This window comes from Cyphomyrmex costatus, unplaced genomic scaffold (genome assembly GCF_001594065.2).
Source record: "Cyphomyrmex costatus isolate MS0001 unplaced genomic scaffold, Ccosl1.0 scaffold142, whole genome shotgun sequence".
NCBI classification, from domain to species: Eukaryota; Metazoa; Arthropoda; class Insecta; order Hymenoptera; family Formicidae; genus Cyphomyrmex; species Cyphomyrmex costatus.
The window spans coordinates 528,269-548,430 of NW_017275413.1; the positions used below are offsets into that span (position 1 = coordinate 528,269).

The 20,162-nt window shown below is 41.3% G+C and overlaps 1 protein-coding gene across 2 annotated transcripts in view; it reads left to right on the top strand.

Annotated features, from left to right (window-relative positions):
* LOC108783148 (nucleolar protein 4-like) overlaps positions 1-20,162 on the top strand; it is a 70,828-nt gene that overhangs the window by 37,834 nt on the left and 12,832 nt on the right. For both annotated transcript variants that reach the window (XM_018551639.1, XM_018551641.1), the window contains exons 2-3: positions 11,864-11,918; positions 15,901-16,116. In XM_018551639.1, the coding sequence (XP_018407141.1) occupies positions 11,864-11,918; positions 15,901-16,116 (271 nt within the window). The remainder of the gene's footprint in view (positions 1-11,863; positions 11,919-15,900; positions 16,117-20,162) is intronic.

The window sequence follows — 20,162 nt, forward strand, 5'->3', positions numbered from 1 at the left end:
CCCCCCCCCCCCCCTCTGATTAAACCTTCGGCGCCTGTATTCCCCCTTACTCTCACTCTCCTCCGCCCGTATATCCTCCTCATCCTTGCGGCGCACCCTAGCCTTCCCCTGCTGTCCTCTCCTCTTTTTCTCCTTCCCTACCTACCCGAGCCTCTTGTCGAGGCGAGATAGCCTCCTCGTGTGGCGTGTACGCGTCATCGCCAAGTATAATATTCCCTTGGCAGGCCGGCAGACCTAGCTCGCTGGATCGTCGGATCTCACATGTGAGTACAGCCCGAGACCTGGAGGGGCCAGGCCCCCGCGTGTCCACGCACACAGACCACATGGACCACACACACACACACACACGCGTGCGCGCGCTCGGCCTCTAGATAGAGCGTGCGTTTGAACGCGACGGAGGTGCACGAAGCAGACAGGCAGAGGAAGAGACAGGGGACGACGACGAGGTCGGTCGGGGCATTATTGAAATACTGGCTGGTTGCTTAGAGCACGTGGGACGTATGCGTTTCCAGCAAATCGTCGTCGATAATTGTGGGTGATCGTACGATGCGAGTGGCTTTCCAGCCCTTTGCTTAGCCGTCGCCATGGCGAAGCCATGCCACCCGGAAGCAGCCGCGAAGCTAATGATCGTTGCGTATTAATAGGCAGGCGTGATATCGAGATGAGACAACTGCCTGGATTAGTTCATGGACCTATAGTACATACGAAGCTGTGGGAAAGAGTGGGGAGGAGATATTGCCCGGATTAATTATCGAGCCTTTGTCGGGTGGAAATAAAGTGCTGAGGAAAGAGACGACTAGTGCGGGGGAACAAATTACATCGCTAAGGTCGACGTTGGAGGCTAGGAGAATGTACATCCGCCTAGGCCTTTGTACAATGTCGAACTCGAGAAACGTCTTCGTGAAATTACTAAAAATCCTTTATCATGCATCTAGCCTGTTTTTAATATTTTACGTATACCGTGAGTACGAGTGTCTAAAAATTTAGCTAGATACAAATCTGAAAGTAATTTTGTTGGACTATCAAAATTATGTAGGATGCTTAAACTAATTGCTAAAATATCGAAATCTTTTGCAATATTGCTTATCGTGCTTGAGCGTTCTACATACTTATTTAGACACTTTCCAATAAAAATATCTTCGGATCTGTATCTAGTTAAATTTTTTAGTATTCCAACAAAGCCGTTTTTTCCTTCACGGGAATCTTGGAAGTTTGATTCGTGATCCCTAAATTAGTGAGATCACAAACGTGGAAGGGAAACAGTGGCGAGCACGAGTACGGTTTTTCTTGCATACCGTTTTTTCCAGTGTATGTTAATGAAAAGAAGGAAAACAACGACGACGGTAACGACGACGACGATGACAATGACAACGACGACGACGACGACAAGCAAAGTGCAAGAAGAATGCACGCTCTCTGCTCGCGAGGTCAGACGCGACTGGAAGGAACGAATCGAAGCGGTAACCTACGCGGGAGAATCAAATAGAGCAGAGCGCGTGCTCGAAACTGGCCGCTCTATCCTCTTCTTTTCCCTCCCATTCCTCGTATCCTTCGCCTCCGCCACCCATCGAGGGAGATGCTGGAATCGCGCGTGTACGCGATCAAAACGCGTTCCTTTTCAACTTTACATGGTCCTGTACCGTCAGGTGATATTGAACGCCGCGTCAACAGGACACATGTTCGATCCGTTGTGAATTTCGCGATGCTTAACGCATTCGCATTCCGTAAATGTGTGTCTTCTTACTGTGCGTCTTACTGCAGAGAGACAGGCGATAGTCCTTGGATGAGAGACCGATCACGGGCTTGTAATTAATTCTCGACAGTAAAATCCGCATGTTTTTTTTATTCTACGAAAGAACATCCGTAGCTAGACGTCTCCGCGTATCACGATAACGCTATTAAAGACGCTCGTAGGATAGACATTTTTAATACTGCAGCCGTTGGCCTTGCGTAGGATGAAGTTCCACGAAGATCTCTCGGATATCGGAAACATGCCACGTGGATGAAAGTTTACGGAACAAGAAGACGCCCTCAACCTAACAGCTCTCTATCGCAAAACTCGGATAAATTTTACGAAACAAGCTCACGTTCGTATCGTTCGTGTCGATCTATAGTCTAATCGTTCTGATCATTTTCTTAAATTTTTTTTTTTTAATCAATTGGCTTCTGCTCAGGTAATCGAGCATAGAAAACTTGTTAGCGGGATAATGACTGGAATATTAAACGAGCTACAATTTTCATGCTTAGAGATCGAAAGTTCGACGGTGTTCGTTAGTTCACGCGACGGAGATCTCGTCGTTTCAGACTTCGTCTTCGTCGCCGTTGTCGTCATTGGACTTTTCCCCTCGGTGGAAGGCAATGACGCACACGTATGCGTGCGTATACCGTCTGACAACACACACGCCTCGAGAGTAATGGATGTGTTACACGGCCGAGGATTCAGAGAAACACGGACACGTACGGGGCGACACGTATGGGAGGAACGGGCGGACGGACAGACGAATGGGAGACTGTTACACCCAATTGTCCCTCGTTGCGCAGGGGTCAAGTAAGGTAGCCAACCGACCACGCCGGATACCGTGGTCGCCTGTGGTTCTGACGAAGCTGCTCCCAATCGTACTGCATTTTACTCATAGCTTCCCAAAATTCCAATCGTGTGACAGGAGCTTTTATGACATCTAATCTGAATCGTATTATCGATGAAGTAATTCTCATTCGCTCATACACGGCGATTGAATTTGACATTAGGTAAATGAAAAAAAAAAAAAAGAAATAACATTTTTAGCATCGATATTTTACGTTTGAGATTATAAGAATTATATTAAAAAAAATATCAAAATATAATAAATTACGAAATAATTTCTAACATTTTTTAAAATATTATGTATAAATGATCTGAATTAAAAAAAAGATGCAATTTGAAATTTTTCAAGCAGGAGAGTGATTTCTAAACAAGATCACAGAGAATAAATAATTCGTTCGCCTCTCTCGTCGATTCACATCTGCACTTTTACGTCGTCTTTGAACAGCGATGCGCAACGAAGACTTGGCAAAGTGCACGTCTTTCCTATCTTTTCTGTCGACGCCACTGGATTTGTCCGCCGTCGCCGCCGCCGTCGCCGCCGCCGTCGCCGCCATCGTCGTCATCGTCTTTTTATTTCTTCTTTTTTAGGGGGCGCACACGTGTGAGGTTATCCCGCTGACGGTGACCCCGTCGTCCTCCTACCGACGTCTTCTCTCCTCCTACTCCGCATTTGCTTTCCAGATCAGAAGAGCTCCTCCAACGATCGACTCTCTGCCGTGCTGGTCTCTCCTGACGCAACCTGAACTTCGCCACTTTGGAAACATACACCGGTGACGTCACGCGATCCTCTTTTCTCCTCTCCCTTAAGTCGACTTATGTACCAGCGAACATTCTCGACGAATCTGTTCTCGTATAATCGCATGATCACGCGTGTCCTTGGAGGGCGAAAAATCAAGCGAGGAATCTATCTTTTCCTCAACACACATCACGATGCTATCTTCTGACGAATACGAACACGACTCATCTCGCGGATCTCGCAATCTCTCCGAGACGCAGCAAGGACAATCATCTTGTTTCGCGACGGTCGAGGTTTGGCGCTTCTTGCGAACGCATCAACTATGGATGCGTTCCACTTGACGTTCACAACTTGTTGTTTATCAAATGTTAAACAAGGACAAATAATGCTCGCAAGCATTGTGAGCGCCAATTGGAATACACTCCACGACGATTTAATTTTGCTGTCCAAAGTAAAATTAAAGTTTATCTCTCGCGCAATTCAATATTTCGAATTGACGATCGCGGATCAGCGATCTTCCTCCTTTTCATGATAATGACGAGAAGTTTCGATTGTAAGAGTCCTAAGATAACGAGACGATGAGGCGGGTTATATAAACGGTAAAGGTACACCGGGGAGGAAAATAAAAGCGCACCGAACGAGGGCGTAACGTTGGTAATTGCCGGCGGCCTTGAGACCCGTTCACCGTAGGAGCCTACGTATATTTATGCGACGCCAGATTTGGTAGGCAAATGAGTCGAAATTGAGAGTCGCCCGGTATTCCGAAACGGCCGAGAGAGGAAGAGAGAGAGAGGGAGAGAAGGATCGGCGACAGGCGGTCGAATTGCGACGGTCGGTAGGTGTTTTGCCCCGGTTAAAACACATAGCGGAGAGATCACCGGTAGGCCACAATCATTTCCCCATTATCCAAAGAGCTACCCAGAAGAGGCAACTAAATCGACCACTCGAGCGAGCGTTCTCTGCGAGCAATCATCCTAACGGGCCCAATTCGGTCCTCCTTTTACGTCGCGGTCGGTGCGACCATCGTGTTCCGGGTCCCCGACGAGCTTGACCTTTTCTTTATTCCCATTGCGTTGTTTAATTGCTTTAAGTATTCCCGATACATCACGAGTTGTTTTATTTCTCATGTTTCTCTCTCTAAATCTGTCTTACGCAACGTATATTTCGTAATGCATTTTTTATTGCAAAAACTGTGAGAGTCTCTACGTAAAATAAAAGTACGAATAAGTATTATTATTTAATCTATAATTTTTCTAACGATATTATAATATTTGCTCGACGCAAATTGGAATCTAGTATATGATCGTGTAATGATTGTGTTTTCATTCGGTCTTCTTACATCATTATTACCGGTGTTTTCATTGAAAACAACATTATTGTTTATTCCTATATATATTGCATTGAAATTTTATGCAATAATGTTACTAGCAACAAGTGATTAATAAAATTAATGCATTTCTAATTAAATTAATTTTAAAATTATTAATATGTATTTTCTGTAATTGAAATAACATTATGCATGAATGATCGCATTTATGAATTCTTGTGAAAATTGAATTACTTTTGAAATGTTGCCAAGGAAAATAGTTTCGAAGCCTGACAGGCCCAGTTTCTCATTTTCTTTGTTAATTTGTGGTTAGACTTAACCTAATGTAAAAATTGTGTTTTTCGAGCTAAATTTAATCGCTAAATTGACGGTTTTGTAGTGAGATAACGTTAAAAGTTACTCACTACAAAATTATCAGTTTAACGACTAATAATTGACTTAAAAAAATTTTAATTTTTTACATTATCATAAGTCAGGTTAAATCTAAACTACAAGTTAATTAGAAAATGAAAAATTGGATCTCACTGCTCTAAAGTGACTCTAAAGTGACAATTTCCAAAGAATTTCTCGTCTTCTTGGTTTGAAACTCTTTCGCGTTAAGCCCCAGAAACACATAGAAAAACGTAAGGCAGTGAAACATAGACAAGTGAATTGGCCAATCACAATAGAGAACGTAAGACAATAAATAACCTTACGTTCTCTACTATGATTGGCCAATTCGCTTATTGCTTACGTCTTATTACCTTACATTTTTGCATGTGAGTTTTATTAGTCGCGCGGCTTCGACGGGTAATTCAGCATCTTCACTTGTCTAGAGACAAAAGACAATCCTCTGGAACGATCTCGCGACGGTATCCGGCCGCGCCGTAGCTGTGCCGGTTGCCGTTGACGTTGATTGGTCGGACACCGGCTACTGGTCCCGGTTGACCCCTAACCCCGGCAACTCGCTCGCCTTTATCGTCTGGAATTGCTGTGTTGGTGGCGAGTTGGTACAACACAGCGCAGCTCCCGCCCGCGGTGGCCTCATCGTCTCCTCTCGTTGTACACGCGCGCGTATAACCGTGTACTACACGCATCTCTCGTGGAGCCGGGTGGCTGCACGGTGGGAGCGGAATTCTGTGCGGAGCGACAAACAATTGCCGCCAAGTGGCTTAATTGCAGCCAACTAAACAAATGTTCCAACCGTATCTGCCCATCGAGAACGGCGCTCGCCGCGAAGAGCGTGGCTCTTCTCTTATGCCCCTCTTTTTTCTTTCCTCCCCTTGCTCCGCAACAATTCCCTCTCTTATACAGTACTGGTTTCACATGTCTCTTTCCCCCTCTCGGAAGAGAGAGAACTTATCGTTCCGGAGTCACCGGAGCTCAAGTGACGAGGAGGCTTCTCCGTTCCTCTTTTCTTGTCCCTCGACTGTCATGCGTTGCCGCGTACGAATGAATGCGCGTGAATCGAGGCGCGGTTCGCGCTCGTTGTGTTAACGAGATGTGACCTCGACGACGAGCGTTACAACAGAATTCTCATCTCCGAGATCATCGTCGAGATCGAGGTAACAGGAGAAGCAGGATCGTCAGCGCTCGACGCATCCCGGGGATTTTAAAGCTGCGTGGCTACTCTTAGCTCCGTTTTAGTACCCCGCTTCTTCCGCTCGTTTCTGTCTTCGTCCTCGTGCTTCATGCCTGGAAGACGCCGGGATCGTTTCTCACTCGCTGCAGTCGTCGTAGGTGTATATACGACCGGCCGGTTGCGCGCGCGGCGAGATTCCCATTTATCAGGGTACATCCGCCGGAAGTGGGGCGGCCCCCGTGCGTAGGTGCGACGAAGAAGGAGCGAGAAAGAGAAAGAGCGCGTAGTCGGCTGGAGAAGCGGGAGAACTGGGGATCTTTGTTTATTAATACCTGCGACATCATCGGAGTCCTTGGGCGCGGCGAATGAAATCAGTGTGATACCGATGCGCGTTCGGATTTCGACGCATATTCTGTCTATACTATCATCTTACGTACAAATCATCACTTCTCTCTCTCTCTCTCTCTCTCTTGAACAATATATTCACAATTTCTATTTTAATTTTATCTTTTCGATTGTACACTATTTAAACTATTAGGTCTACAAATAAGTTCTCGCGGTCGACTTTAGATTACTTAGCAGATGTTTGACAATGGTGTATTTAAATTTCCGCGCTTAATTATTTTTTCATAAGTAAGATTGACTAAGCTGCATTTCGAAAGGTATATAACAATTCGTAGTTAAACAATTAACTATATTTTCGGTTTGAAAATGAACACAGAAAAAGTGCATGTTCACCATTGCAGACTTCACTATTTTCATCGCGCTAAAATCTGCACTGAAACAAGAATAGAATAATTTGTAAGACTTATGGAGATAATATTGTGTCGGAAAGAACGTACTAAGATTGGTTCAAAAGATTTAAAAGTGATTTCGATGAACGATAAATTGCGCTGTGAATAAGCATTCTTTTGCCGCGGCATCCGCATACTGTCTGAAAGATGGCTAAAAGTGATAGATTTGAAAGGCAAATATGTATTTTAGTTGAAACATTTGTACCGTTTTTTTTTTTATATTAATGGATGCACTGAAAAGTGTACTAAGTTTTACAAAATAAATATTTGTTTGAATAATATTAAGTATATTTACTAAATAATTAAATATAAACATATTTATACAATATATATATTTAATACAAGAACTCAATTTGATTTAACTATAATTTTTTTGTTTAATGGCGATAAATAAATGTTTAGTCAATATTAAATATTTATTGGAAAAACATATATTAAGGTTTAGTGAGTTTTGTCAGAGTATATTTTTTCGAAAAAATGCGGGAATCTATTTATACTACCTACTATTTTAGAAATCAGAGTTTGATGCCATGGAAAATATAGCGCTTCAAAAATGTACGATATATAACACTCGAGTATTATCCGAGTACCGTTTGTCGGACGGTGAGTTCCGCGTATATAACGTGAATTCCACGCGGCTTCCTATATCGCTCCGTCGCCTCCGCGTCCTTGTCGTAAATTAAACGCAACAATTCGCAGATATCCTAACGTGCGGGATAACTTGTAACGATCGTATCGACGGTATCAATTACTAGAAACCGCTGCGGAGCTCGATCCGCGCGTCGCCGATCGACTCCTTCCCAGAAGGTAACCCGCCGCGATTATCTTTAATGGCAAACACCTTGACGGTGTGCCAAGCCGAGCGAGATTGGCCGCGGTGAGATCGAGACCTCCGGGACAAGCGCGGCACAGTTGATCGCAAGGCGATTCTTGAAATCGCAAAGGTGGGGCCTTAGATCACTAGAATCTATCCGGGAGTTTTCCGCTGAGACGAAATTGCGATAGAAGTTTTATTTTCCACCTGCATTTCTATTTTATATCTTGGGTTTATATATATGTATATACTTTATCTTGGGTTTATATATATATATGTATATACTTTATCTATACTCTCTCCCATCTGGACCTTTATCTCTTATCTGACTTGGTTCGTATTACAAAAGGGTCTCATAATCGATAGATACCTATAGATACTTCCGCGACCGGGTCCGCGAAAATCATACTATATTAAATTCTTAATGAAAGATTCTTAAAATAACCTTCCGTGAGTGCGCAGCTGGAAATCAACAGTGTAGCTGGCGAGAGGAAAAGGGAGAGGAAAGTGAGAGAAAGAGAGAAAAATAGAGTAAGGCGCCCAGCCAATAAATTCCACCGATTATTAAACAGATTCTATGCCCGGCTTCTAATATGAACCTCTGAATGCGCCGTTCCATCAATCGTTTCGCCCGAAAAAACATAGCACTAAAAGCAAAGTGTGGAAATAAAGATTGATGTAACTCAAAATATCTGATACACATATCATCAAGAACGGGTTCGCCAAAATGTCAAAATGAAACAACTGCTTAAATAAATATATAACATAAACTCTCTAATTTATTAAGTATAATTATTCATATAACTATGAATAATCTTAATTAAAATAAAGTCAAGAGTCAATAAAGTAAAAGAATAAAGTTAGTACTAATAATATTATATATAAAATTTATTAAAATCTAATATGTCTATCAACACATGAATAAAGCGATGCGAATAAAATTCGCAATATTTCGGAACACCACGTAAGCGTCCTGCTTGTTCCTGCATTCAACAGTAAAATCATTAATGTGCAGCAAAGTATAATTTTTATCATAGAGTACCGAGAATATCCTTTACAGTCTCGTCCCTCTTTCCGTTCGCATATACGCACGCAGGTGACCATTCGTCGTACAAAAAAAAAAAAAGAAGCGTGGCGCAGCGCGACATTTCGTCGCGATTGGATCTCCACGTCGCCTCTCATGATTTCCACGTTCGTGCGCGAACGATGCCGGGCTCGTCGGAATTTCTCGGTTACATCATCAGAAGTTTTTGCGGCGCCGCGCACACCGACACGTATGCAGCGTACGCGCCGCCTATGTCCTACAAGCCCGCTGGACAAAGTTGTGGCCGGTATCAATTGGCCGTGCTCTCCGCGTTGTATACCGGTCGACCTTCTGGAGTTGCAACACGAGACCTGACACAGATAGAAGAGACTGCGCCGCCTGCTGCAGCAACACACAGCTCGAACCAGTCGGCCCAGGCATCGCTCAGGCTAACGTAGTGCATGCCTTGCGAAACTGCCGGCAGGCCGACCGGCCGTTCGTTTCAACGGGGAAAAACCCGTTAATTTCGTCGGGATAAAATCAATCAAAGTAAGATAGAATCGCGCCGCTAGAGCCTGGAATCATCGCTATGACTCGCCGCGACCGGTGGGATCGATTAGAGTGCAGCGTGCGAGGCGATGCCATATCACGGAGCGTGGAGAACGCTTCGCACTGCTCTTTTCGATGAAAAACGACCCGACCATATAGAGGTGATCCTCTATCCGACGAGCCTCGGCCTTATTCCCTCAAAACGACCCTGACCACTCGATCTCGGCCAGTGGCGTAAACGGAGGATGATTTTTCGAAAACGGGCTGTGTAGAAAATCGCTTACGTGTCAGAAGTACCGATTGCATTTTGGGAAATGCATTCAGCAACAAGTATTTGTAACTATAATTGCACGGTAACAAAGAATGTGATTAAGAATGCCACTTTTATTGTTATTGTTACTATATGTTAGTAATAAAACTCTGTTTTCAAGACTGGCTCAATTCTCATTCTCTAGAATGAGATTCCGCTATAAAGAATTTAGGAAATGTACTTGTAGTTCTGAAAAATATATAGTTGGCATCGAAAACGACTGTATAATAATATATACTTGTTTATAATAACTATAAAAATAGAGCTCCTATCTACATTTATCTTATCACATTAATACAATTACGGTCACAAATATCAAACACTTTTTTCTCAGTATGCTATCGAATAAATATAATAAAATTGATACACGTATGTGTTATCACAGAGTGTTGCTGCAGCGAAAGTAGAAACTTACGGAAAAGATGATGATTTTACGGATTAATTTTCCGTTACAATGACCCGTTATAACAGCCATTATCTATGCATATACTTACGTTTATGCGTTATTACGAAGGGGAGTTATGTCAGAACATTTTTTTTGACATGTGCGCGGTAATTAATAATTTCCTAATGAACGTAAAGCTAATTTGCGGCATCCGCATAATTATTTCTCGCTCAGTAGACGATCCTATTTCGCCTGGCTATGTTTACAGGAGATTTTTGTGCGCACATACATGGTGCAATGCTTAAGCCGGGGACAGACTGATCGCGTTGATCGTGAAAGGGTTGAGAGGCGGTGCTCGTTTGCGCTACTGATCCGAGATTCTCGACGTGCGTCACCTTCGCAACGCGTCGCAACGCGCCGAGGCGTAAGCAATTTGCGTTTCGACGAATCGCGAGTCGCCGCCAGCTCTTGATCTGGGACAATAAAGTCCATGGTCTTCCTGTGGGCGTATGGTAACGCGAACAGCCTTCGATAGCTTCTTCTTGACTATACATCTTATGCCGCGACTCAATATAGTAGGAACTTATTGAATTCTATTGAATTTTTTTTACTTTTAATATAAGAACGAATATAACATGAAGTATAAATAAATTAATTAATTAAGGATTATTACTAATATTAAAGAACATATCGTTAATGATTTCACACAATATAAAATACTTAATTTTATTATATAACTATATGATGGTTAAATATTAGATACAATACATACGTCAAGAGAAAACGAAATAGTTTTGGCAACTTTTTTTTAATGAAGCGTAATACTATGTAATAACTAATTAAACATTGCTGACATAACTTTAAAAAATATATATTCAAAAATTTTTCAATAAAACTTCTGAGCAATACGCGGTACCACCACTGGCACTATACTAGATGGACGCAACAAAGTTCTACTTTTCGCAACAAAAAAACCACACATCATAAAATATTAAAATAAAATAAAACACATAATATTATTATTAGTATTCTAATGAAATGGTTCTTTGAATGTAAGTCATTTCGTTCGAAAACGAAAGTATATATAATGAGAGGCAATATTATATGTCGACGATAGTTTTTAGTTCTACACAAAAATTAATTCAGTAATTTCTCAATTCTTGAAAGTTATATATACTTAAGTAAAAATTTAAGGATAATAGTACTTCAACTATTATTAGGCTGTAATAAGAACGAGATAAATAGATTATAAAGGAAATATAATAATATTAATCATTCATTACAAATGGTTAATATTACTATATTTTTATAATTCATATAATTAAGCTTTATATAACTCAGCTTTTTTCAAGAATGTTATTACATAAACCTACATACATGACAAAGTAAGTACGGATTTTCACAACGTGGTCACATATACTGCATCAATTACATAAAATTTTGGTCTAATCAAGAACGAAAATTTGCTCATTCTCCATGTTAATATTAAAAGGAAGATTTTTATAAAAATGACGTGGAGGTTGCATGGCAAGACTAAATAAGGCTGCAAAGCATCTGGCCCTGCGTAACGATGCGGTTAGCGGCGGCTGCGTTCGCGCGGTATTATCATAACGGGTAGTTGCGGAAAATGAGTTTCACGAACTTTTAAACGCGTCGCGAGAGTTCCGTCCCGTTCGCCTTCGTACCTCGCAGCCCAGGGCGAAACCGTTCGACAGCTATATAGCATGACTCGAGTGGAAAACGCTTCAGTACCTAACGGTGGCTTTCTATCTGTTGCAGGAGAACATCTCGACCCCGGAGCCCACCGACATATCCGAGGACGATCACTACCCAAGTGAGCAAAACCTTTCAGTATCTATAGCTATCTGTTCTATAGCGTAAACCTTGCCGAGCCCCTTACAAGTCGGTGTCGGAGGTGGTGTCCCCCTTCGAACCTTCACCTGGCAGAGGATTACGAGATCGTAATCCTTACGAAACACAAGGTGCAGAGGCGTACGTCAGCCGCGTGCGTGAGCAAAGTTTTTATCGCTCGACACGATCCGTTTTTTCAATGCGCGTTTCGTATCGAGGATTTCGTCCTTCGTCGAATCTTTTTCGCGCATCTTTTCGTCGTCGTCGTCGTCGTCGTCGTCGTGGTCGTGGGGTCAGGTCACAACTGTTTCGGGAATCTGACCCGAATTCTACGGCGGCGTCGCACGTTTTTACATTATTGAACCGTGTCGTGAATGATTTAAACGTCACTCCGTCCGACTGTGTCATGCCATCGCGCGGCCGGTTCTCCGCCTCACCCTTTCTCTTTCCCTCTGTCAGTCCTCTCTCCCCGCTGGCCTGTTCGCCGGCTAATAAATCTCCGCTCTCGTCATCGCGCGGCCGAAGCGCCCGTCCGCCGTGTGTCACCGCTAATTCCGCCGCTCGGACGAACAAACCGCGCCCGCGCGATACGCTAGAAAATCTGTGGATTGTCCCTTTGAACTATCCGGTCCGATTATGTGCGGCTGTGCGCCGACGGGAACTATACGTGGAATATCGTTATTTCAGTCATTCCCGTGGAATTTGCGCGAATTAATAGTAAGCTCGTACATATTGTTCATCACCGCCGCTGCTGCCGCTCTGCTGTGGATTATTATAATAAGCTAAATTAGTTATTGACAGATCGAGTTTCGTCCCATCACGTGTTCTAATAATAATCCTAAGTAAACACATTTTGAAGCACACATTGATATTTCGTCAACTTTAAACCCCCTCCGCTGGCAACATTAACTTTAACTCTTTTGTTGGCAATGCAAAAGTTTTCAAGAAGTTAAACAAATTTTTTATTGTCCCAGATTATATAAAAATCTGAAGAAATTCTTATATATATATATACTTGTCAAAGTTTTAACAATAAGTTTTTACTATAGAAACTGGATTGTATTTTACTTATTTTTTGTAGATTTAATTTGTTTACCAAAGTTCACAATAAAAACATTGATGGTGCCTTTAACGACCCTAATTGTCAGTGGAAGATAAAAAAAATCGAAACGTCTATTTTTCTTTAATTTTTGTGTGCTTATAGATAAATCGTGTATCATAAGTAGATAAGATATAAATGATAAATTGTTATTAAACAATCTGAATTAATAAATTATTGAAAAGAAAAAAGAAAATGGATTATTTAAAATAAGTTAAACGGAAAGATTAAATTTTTCTGCGAATGAAATGGGTTACTTAGTGAATCGGATATTCTTTGAACATTTCCCGGTAAATCCTTGTAGGATCTCAGACGGTAATAAATCAAGGCATAATAATCTAAGGGTTAATGTCGGCTATTCGATTCCAATGTACGTTCGCGGCAGCTCGCGTGGCACGGATCGATATAACGAATTAGTAGTATCGAACGCGTTACTCGGCATTCGATTACGGTTTCACGACGTACAGAAGAGCGGCTCGTCTTCGGCGTGCGGAGAGGAACGGACATGTATGGTGCCGCGTTACACGCGCAGTGTGCGGTCAGATAAAAAAAAGACGGAATCAATAATTTCGCGAGAAGAACAAGAAATACACGTACATGACACATATATATGAATACAGTCACTGATCCGAATGTTCAATTGAGCTTGTCTGTGACTAAATTCTTGACAAGTCTCTTTAAAAGCGATCTGGAAATTATCTGGTAAATCTAGTTAAAACGCGCTAACAAATCAAAATGCGAAACAGGTCTAAAGTCTTTACTCATGCGAAGCAACAAGAAACTATTGTCGTGGAAAAAATTGTAAGAGTGAATGCTATCATCGAGTTTGGCATTTAAAATTCCTACATGGAAAGAAGTTTTGCTGAAAGGTCTAAAAATTTAGTTAGATATACAGATTTGAAAATAATTTTATAAATAGAAATAAAAAGTTTCTTACATATACTTATTTTGACGATCCAGCAAAAATTATGTTCAGATCTATGTCGATGTTTTTGAATACATGTAAATCTGAAAATAATTTCGTTGTACCATCAAAATAATTATGTTGGAAACAAAACAATAAGCGCTGCAAAAAGTTTTTAACAATCAGTTTGAGCATTCTATACATAATTATCCAACAAAACTATACTTCAACATAATCGTTCTTTCCATGTATTATGATAGAAAATTTGTGTAAAAACATATTTTTTTTGTATTATCTATACCCTTCGGATCGATATCTCGTAATCTCCTTTCCTTTTTCATTCACGCGATTTGAATGTCACGCGTTTAACATACTGCACTTTTATTAGATAACTATCTTTCTGATTTATATGTTTTAAATGCTTTCCTCCACTCTATCTCGAATAATTTCTTGGGAGTCGCGCGTAAGGCCACGACTGTAAGCGATAAGCAATGTGTTACAACTTGCGAATGGTTGAATTTGTTTATTAATCTTTTTAATTGTTACTTGTTCCACATGTATGAAGATAAGTTCTTGTTTATTACATTTGTAATAAATCAATCTTATACATATATAAAGAAATAAATTTTAGATTTATCAGAATTTAGATATTTCAAGATCAATGTCGATATTGCTAGGGAAACATTCACGTCATGCATGACTCATCGAGTCATCGCTTGTCGTTCGCTAATGTGCATGCAGCAGCTTTTCTTATATCGACTACGTTTTCGGCAACTATCGCTATCGACGCTTTATTTTTCGTTCGTCTTACTTGAATTACGTTATTTACTCATCAGCAGTGCAGACGCACTTTGCACTTAAAAACTTTACGGTAATAACTACCAAATGTTAAGTGAAAAAATTTTGGTCAAATATTTATTTTTGTTAATATAATACAAAATAATTTTACTTTTTAAAATATTTAATTAATATTATCAAACATATTATAACAATATAATTAACCGTTCGATAATAATGATTACTAAATATTTAGAAAGTGAAATTATATTTTGATTTTATTAACCCAACGTTTGATTGAAATTGTTTTACTCGACGTTTGGTAGATTATTGCTTGATTTTGTTTCAGTGTGAATCAGAGAATGCGAAAATGCATACGATCACTACTCGTTCTAAGATATCAGTTCGATCGGTACATCAAGATGACAAATCATGGCATGCGCTAAGACTGGCTTGTAGATCTCGCCGGGCCCCTCGGTAGTTCTCGGTGGATACCTCACGAAGCGAGTCGTGTGGACAGGACGTCGTTAATCGCGCTGTCGAATTCTACCGCGACTCTAATCAATAATACAACCGATATTCCTCGGCTGACTCGATCGCATTTGGGGATAAATCAATGGCGCATACTTCGACGGGGAGAGTTAATCGTAGACTCACTTACTCGGGGGTTTAATCCGTCGTGGCCGCGGGGTTGGTTAGTTTTTATTGGAATCCGTGTAAATTACTCGATCGATTAATAATCGTAAACGGTCCAGCGCCAGCTGTGACGGTCGAGCTAGTGTGGCCTGCCGGCCAACCGATTTATCAGTTTCGGGTAATTAAACCTGTTGCGTTATTAAATCGAGGACGTCAACGACGTTGTTGTTTTGTAAGCTTAATTTATTCGGCCGCGATTCGCCCTGGGGAGGGGGGGGGAAGGAGGCTCACCTCCCGAGCTCAGGTAGCTGATAAGTGATAACAGCCTCCGGCGTACGAGGCCAGCCACCGGAGGTAGATGACGAATGTCGCGACTCGTTTGCGATATAAGATCACGTCCGGTTGTATGGCTCTACTCTGGTATGAGCAAGGACTCCCGTTTGCGGGAAAGAGTGCCCTCGAGCCTTACATACGCGCGGCACGCTATCGTTTGCATAATACAGTTTTCTAAACTTGTTTCAAGTCAATTGGCACTTTTAATTTTGGCAGGCACGCTCATGAAAGATCCGGATAAGCTGAAGTTGATGCTGCTCGCGTGGAATTATAATCTCCAGGCACAGGCGCAGGCACAGGTCCAAGCTGCCAACGCGGCTCTCTCGCCGAATAACTCGTCGACTACCACGGCTACCACTGTTGGTACACCAATCACCAGCCAATCAGCCATTTCCACGGCAAACAACACCATTAACAACTCTACACTCACAGGTAATACCTTATTTCATCGGCCGGCATATGCGGCGTTTTCGAGCTGTGTCGCGATGTCCTAAGCTATATATGCGAATGTATTCATAAATTGCGCGTAAAATGTTAAGAATCGAATGGCGTTTTTAACCTTTACAGGATGGGAAAGGCATTACAGTAGTGTTGAAACGGTGTCATATTTGGAGGCAAAAAATACAATGAAATAATGAATTATTGGTAACAAATTTTATTCCAGGAAAAACAGCAAGTTTAAAAATAGACCCATGTTCTCTAATTTTTTAAGTCCTTCTTACAGATTAGTCTAGTGACTTTTAATGAGCAAAATGTACATTAAAAAAGAGAAAAAATGCACGAAAAAGTAGTTTTGCTCAAGTACCTAAAAACTTAGCTAAATAAATAATTTGTTAATAATTTTATTTGATTATCAAATTAATTATGTAGAGTACGTTTGAATTGGTTATAAGAACGTAAAATTGAAACAAACACTTGAAACTTTTCTCGCAATCGATTTTTTTCATTTATTTCAGCTTTCACAAGTTCTTATTATGAGATCATATATCTTAGAATTTAATGTCATTAACTGTTTTCAACGACTACATCAATGAAGGAGACTCAATCGCATCCGGTCGCATTACGTGCAATTTCAATCACAACTTTGCTCATGTGATTGCGAACGTCATGGTATACGGGGGAAAAAAAAAAAAAAATTTGCCTCGCGAAATCGACAGGCGAGACGTTTAACGGAATCCATTACGGGACGAAAGATGTCTAGACGTCTTTCTTTCTTTCTTCTTCGTCGCGAAAGGACTCGACGAAGTTACGTACGCCAACGTCCCATTGATGTCGTTCTGACTGACGAAATCCCACTTATGAAAAGAACCTTGCTCCGCCTGGCGTAAGCGCAGAGCCGGGGGCTTTAATGCTCAAGTTTTGCATCCTTCTCGCGCGTGTGACGCGCGGCGCGGCTCTGCTCGGCGGAGTGAATTGCAGGTTTCGCGGGGCCAAGGTGTACCGGCCATTTAGCTCGTAAAGTTTTGTCGTCGTGCGCGACGTGACTAATGGATCGCCGACCTAGGACGTACCCCGTGGCGTAGAAAGAGCAATTCGACGCGCGTCTCATTCGCCTATGTGTGCGATTCGTGATCGTATGTGCGCGCGAGCGGTCTCTCCTCGCCGCTTCCACACCCACGCATTCCGGCGAAATCCGCGTCAGGGTGAATCGCGGGGGTGAGACCCGCCGCTCGAATCCTTGTGCTTTCCCCGCCGGCGATGAATCAGTGCGGACAGAAAGCCGCGTGCGAGAGATGAGGAATCCGATATCTTTGAGCGTCAATACTTCTCTCGGAATTGGCGATGCGAATGCGGTGTGCATTGTTGTACGTCATCCTCGTTCATTAATCCTTACGTAATCGCCACAGAAACTCGCATTCTTTCGCACTACTGCAATCTTGCCTAAGCAGTGTCCGTTAAAACTCGAACTTTTTAGAATTTAGATCTATCATTACCGATTTCTTATGTTTTTTTCATATTTAATCTTTACAAGATGGAAAAGCCATTACGTTCTAAAAAAAAAGTATCGATTTAACACTATGCGGTGTCTACATAATTCTTACTGTATATGGTGCTACTATTAACATCAAAATAATGTAAATTTAACACGTCATAGGTTTTAAATCCATACCGATATTTTTTAAAGTGTATATTGGCACCGAAACATGATCGTATTTTGAGGCAAAACATACAATGAAGTAATCTCCATAAAGGAAAAACTGAGATTTTAAAAATAAATGACGTTTTTCAAGATTTCATACTGGACTGGCTTAACGATGTCGCTTTGTTTCGACAATATTTCTAGAGTTTCACGTGTTAAATTAATTTTGGACGAGAGACACGATCAATTGTATTATACAGTGAAAAGGATCCAATCCCCGGGATGAAAACGTCTGTAAGTTAATATTCAATACATTTATTCCGATACACAAATACCTTATTGGCGGCTCACATATGCCTTTATTTTACACTTTATTTATCTGCATAAATAGAGAGAGAGAGAGAGAGAGAGAGAGAGAGAGAGAGAGAGAGAGAGAGAGAGAGAGAGAGAACTCACACACAATATATATTTATTTTAAAAATAGATCTTTACTTTCTAAGAGTTATAAGCCTTTTACTGCCTGCCTTTTTATTCTTTACAATTCTATAAAGTACCGATGTTTTTATAACATTAACATACCGGTTGCATTTCCGATTAACTAGAGAAGGCATGCGCCTAAGACATCGTGTACTTTGATACTTTGCGCTTAAGCGGCCTGGTTGAACGTAGAACTGAGTCATGTGAATGGGAGCGTCGAATGTAATGCGGTAATTGTGTCGGTCGATGGACATTGAAAGTTGAATATTGAAAATCGCGGAGTGGACGCACGAAAAGGCCATTAGTCGAACTATTACAATGTCGTAAATGGGTTCCTCAATCCCTCAAAATGATTTTGAATTATCTATTCGCCGCGTTATTAATGCTTGCGCAAGCTATTTTTCTAGTGCAAGGAGCAAGAAATGTTATCATTTCCGGTAAAGTTATATTATGTAAAAATATTAAACGTATATACATATAAATGTATTACGCGTATTTATAATAATTATAAACCGTATAACATTTAATGAAGCCAGTAACTTTTTAATCAAATTTGATTTCAGTTAAAATTTCATACATTTAATGAATTCGCATTTTGTATAAAAAGATTAAATCCTTTCGTAAAATATCAAAATAACGATCCGCGAATTGCAGATACTCGTAATCAAGAATTGCTCAATTATTTCATAAACCCAACGCTCTTTTTCGTTAATTAAACCGTGTTGTACGCGAAACATTCTCGGCGGAGCGAAAGAAGTACGCGCGTTAATTGTCACGCGCGTCCTTAATGTCGCGATAATCGCGCGACGATCTCCAAGGCGCCGAACGTTTCCGCGCGGCATACTGCATGCTCTCGGGACTCGTCTGTTGTTCAGTTAGGTTGCGGAAGGATAATTCACCGTACCCCTCTACCTCGGTGCGCCTCTTCCACCTATCCTCCCTGGCAGCTATTTGAAACTGGTTTCGAAGCGGGCCTCTATATCTCGGACGTAGTCATTGCGTAATGAACCAGCCATCGGCCGAAGAGACGAGTAGATACATACATATATACATATATATATTTATATAGTATATACGTACCTACACATTCACCGCACAACGGACAGATCTCTCTTCTCTCTCGTCGCACCACCCCTCCCCCCCCCCCCCCCAAGATTCCACATCTTGCACGGAGGACTTCTCTCACCGCGGACTCCGTCCGCTTCGTAGACATGCGTTTCGCAAATCGATTTCTCGATGGAGCCGCTTCTTCTGCTGTACCATCACGAGCAGGGAAAAGCGACAGGAGTCGTCGGTTTGCCGGTCACGAGTTGCGAGTCCGCGATTCGATCTAAGTCCAGATCTCTCGATGTAGTCGAAAAGTGATTGTTTTAAATAGAAAATAATTTTTTTTTTGTTTTTAGAAATAAGTTGCAAAATATCTCTAGATTGTGTTGGAAATCGATAAAGTTTCTCAATAAGGTTACCTTGTCTGCTTTTGGATATTGTAATAAAAAAAGAGACACGACGAGACTGCGAGAACATCTTAGTTTCTCATCTCTTAATGCACTCCGCGGTAGAGTCGGCGTAATATTTATAATTTACAACGGACGCGCAACTTTCCCCAACGGACGCGTACGCGGCGATTACACTTGCGATATATCACAAAATCACAATGTCTTAGATATGACTGCTTCCGGATCTGAGCCATATATCAAGGCAATCATACATGTAACATTTGTCTTAAGTATTTATTCTTAAAGAAGATCGTCTTTTCGATAATAATAAACGTTCTATTTCAAGGTATGTCCCACATTAACAGCATTTATTAAAATATGCATTTAAGAACAACCGTGGAATCTGTATACATTAATTATTATCTCTATTTGTCCGTGTATATACATAGTAATTAAATGAAAAGGAACAAATTTAAGATTAAGAA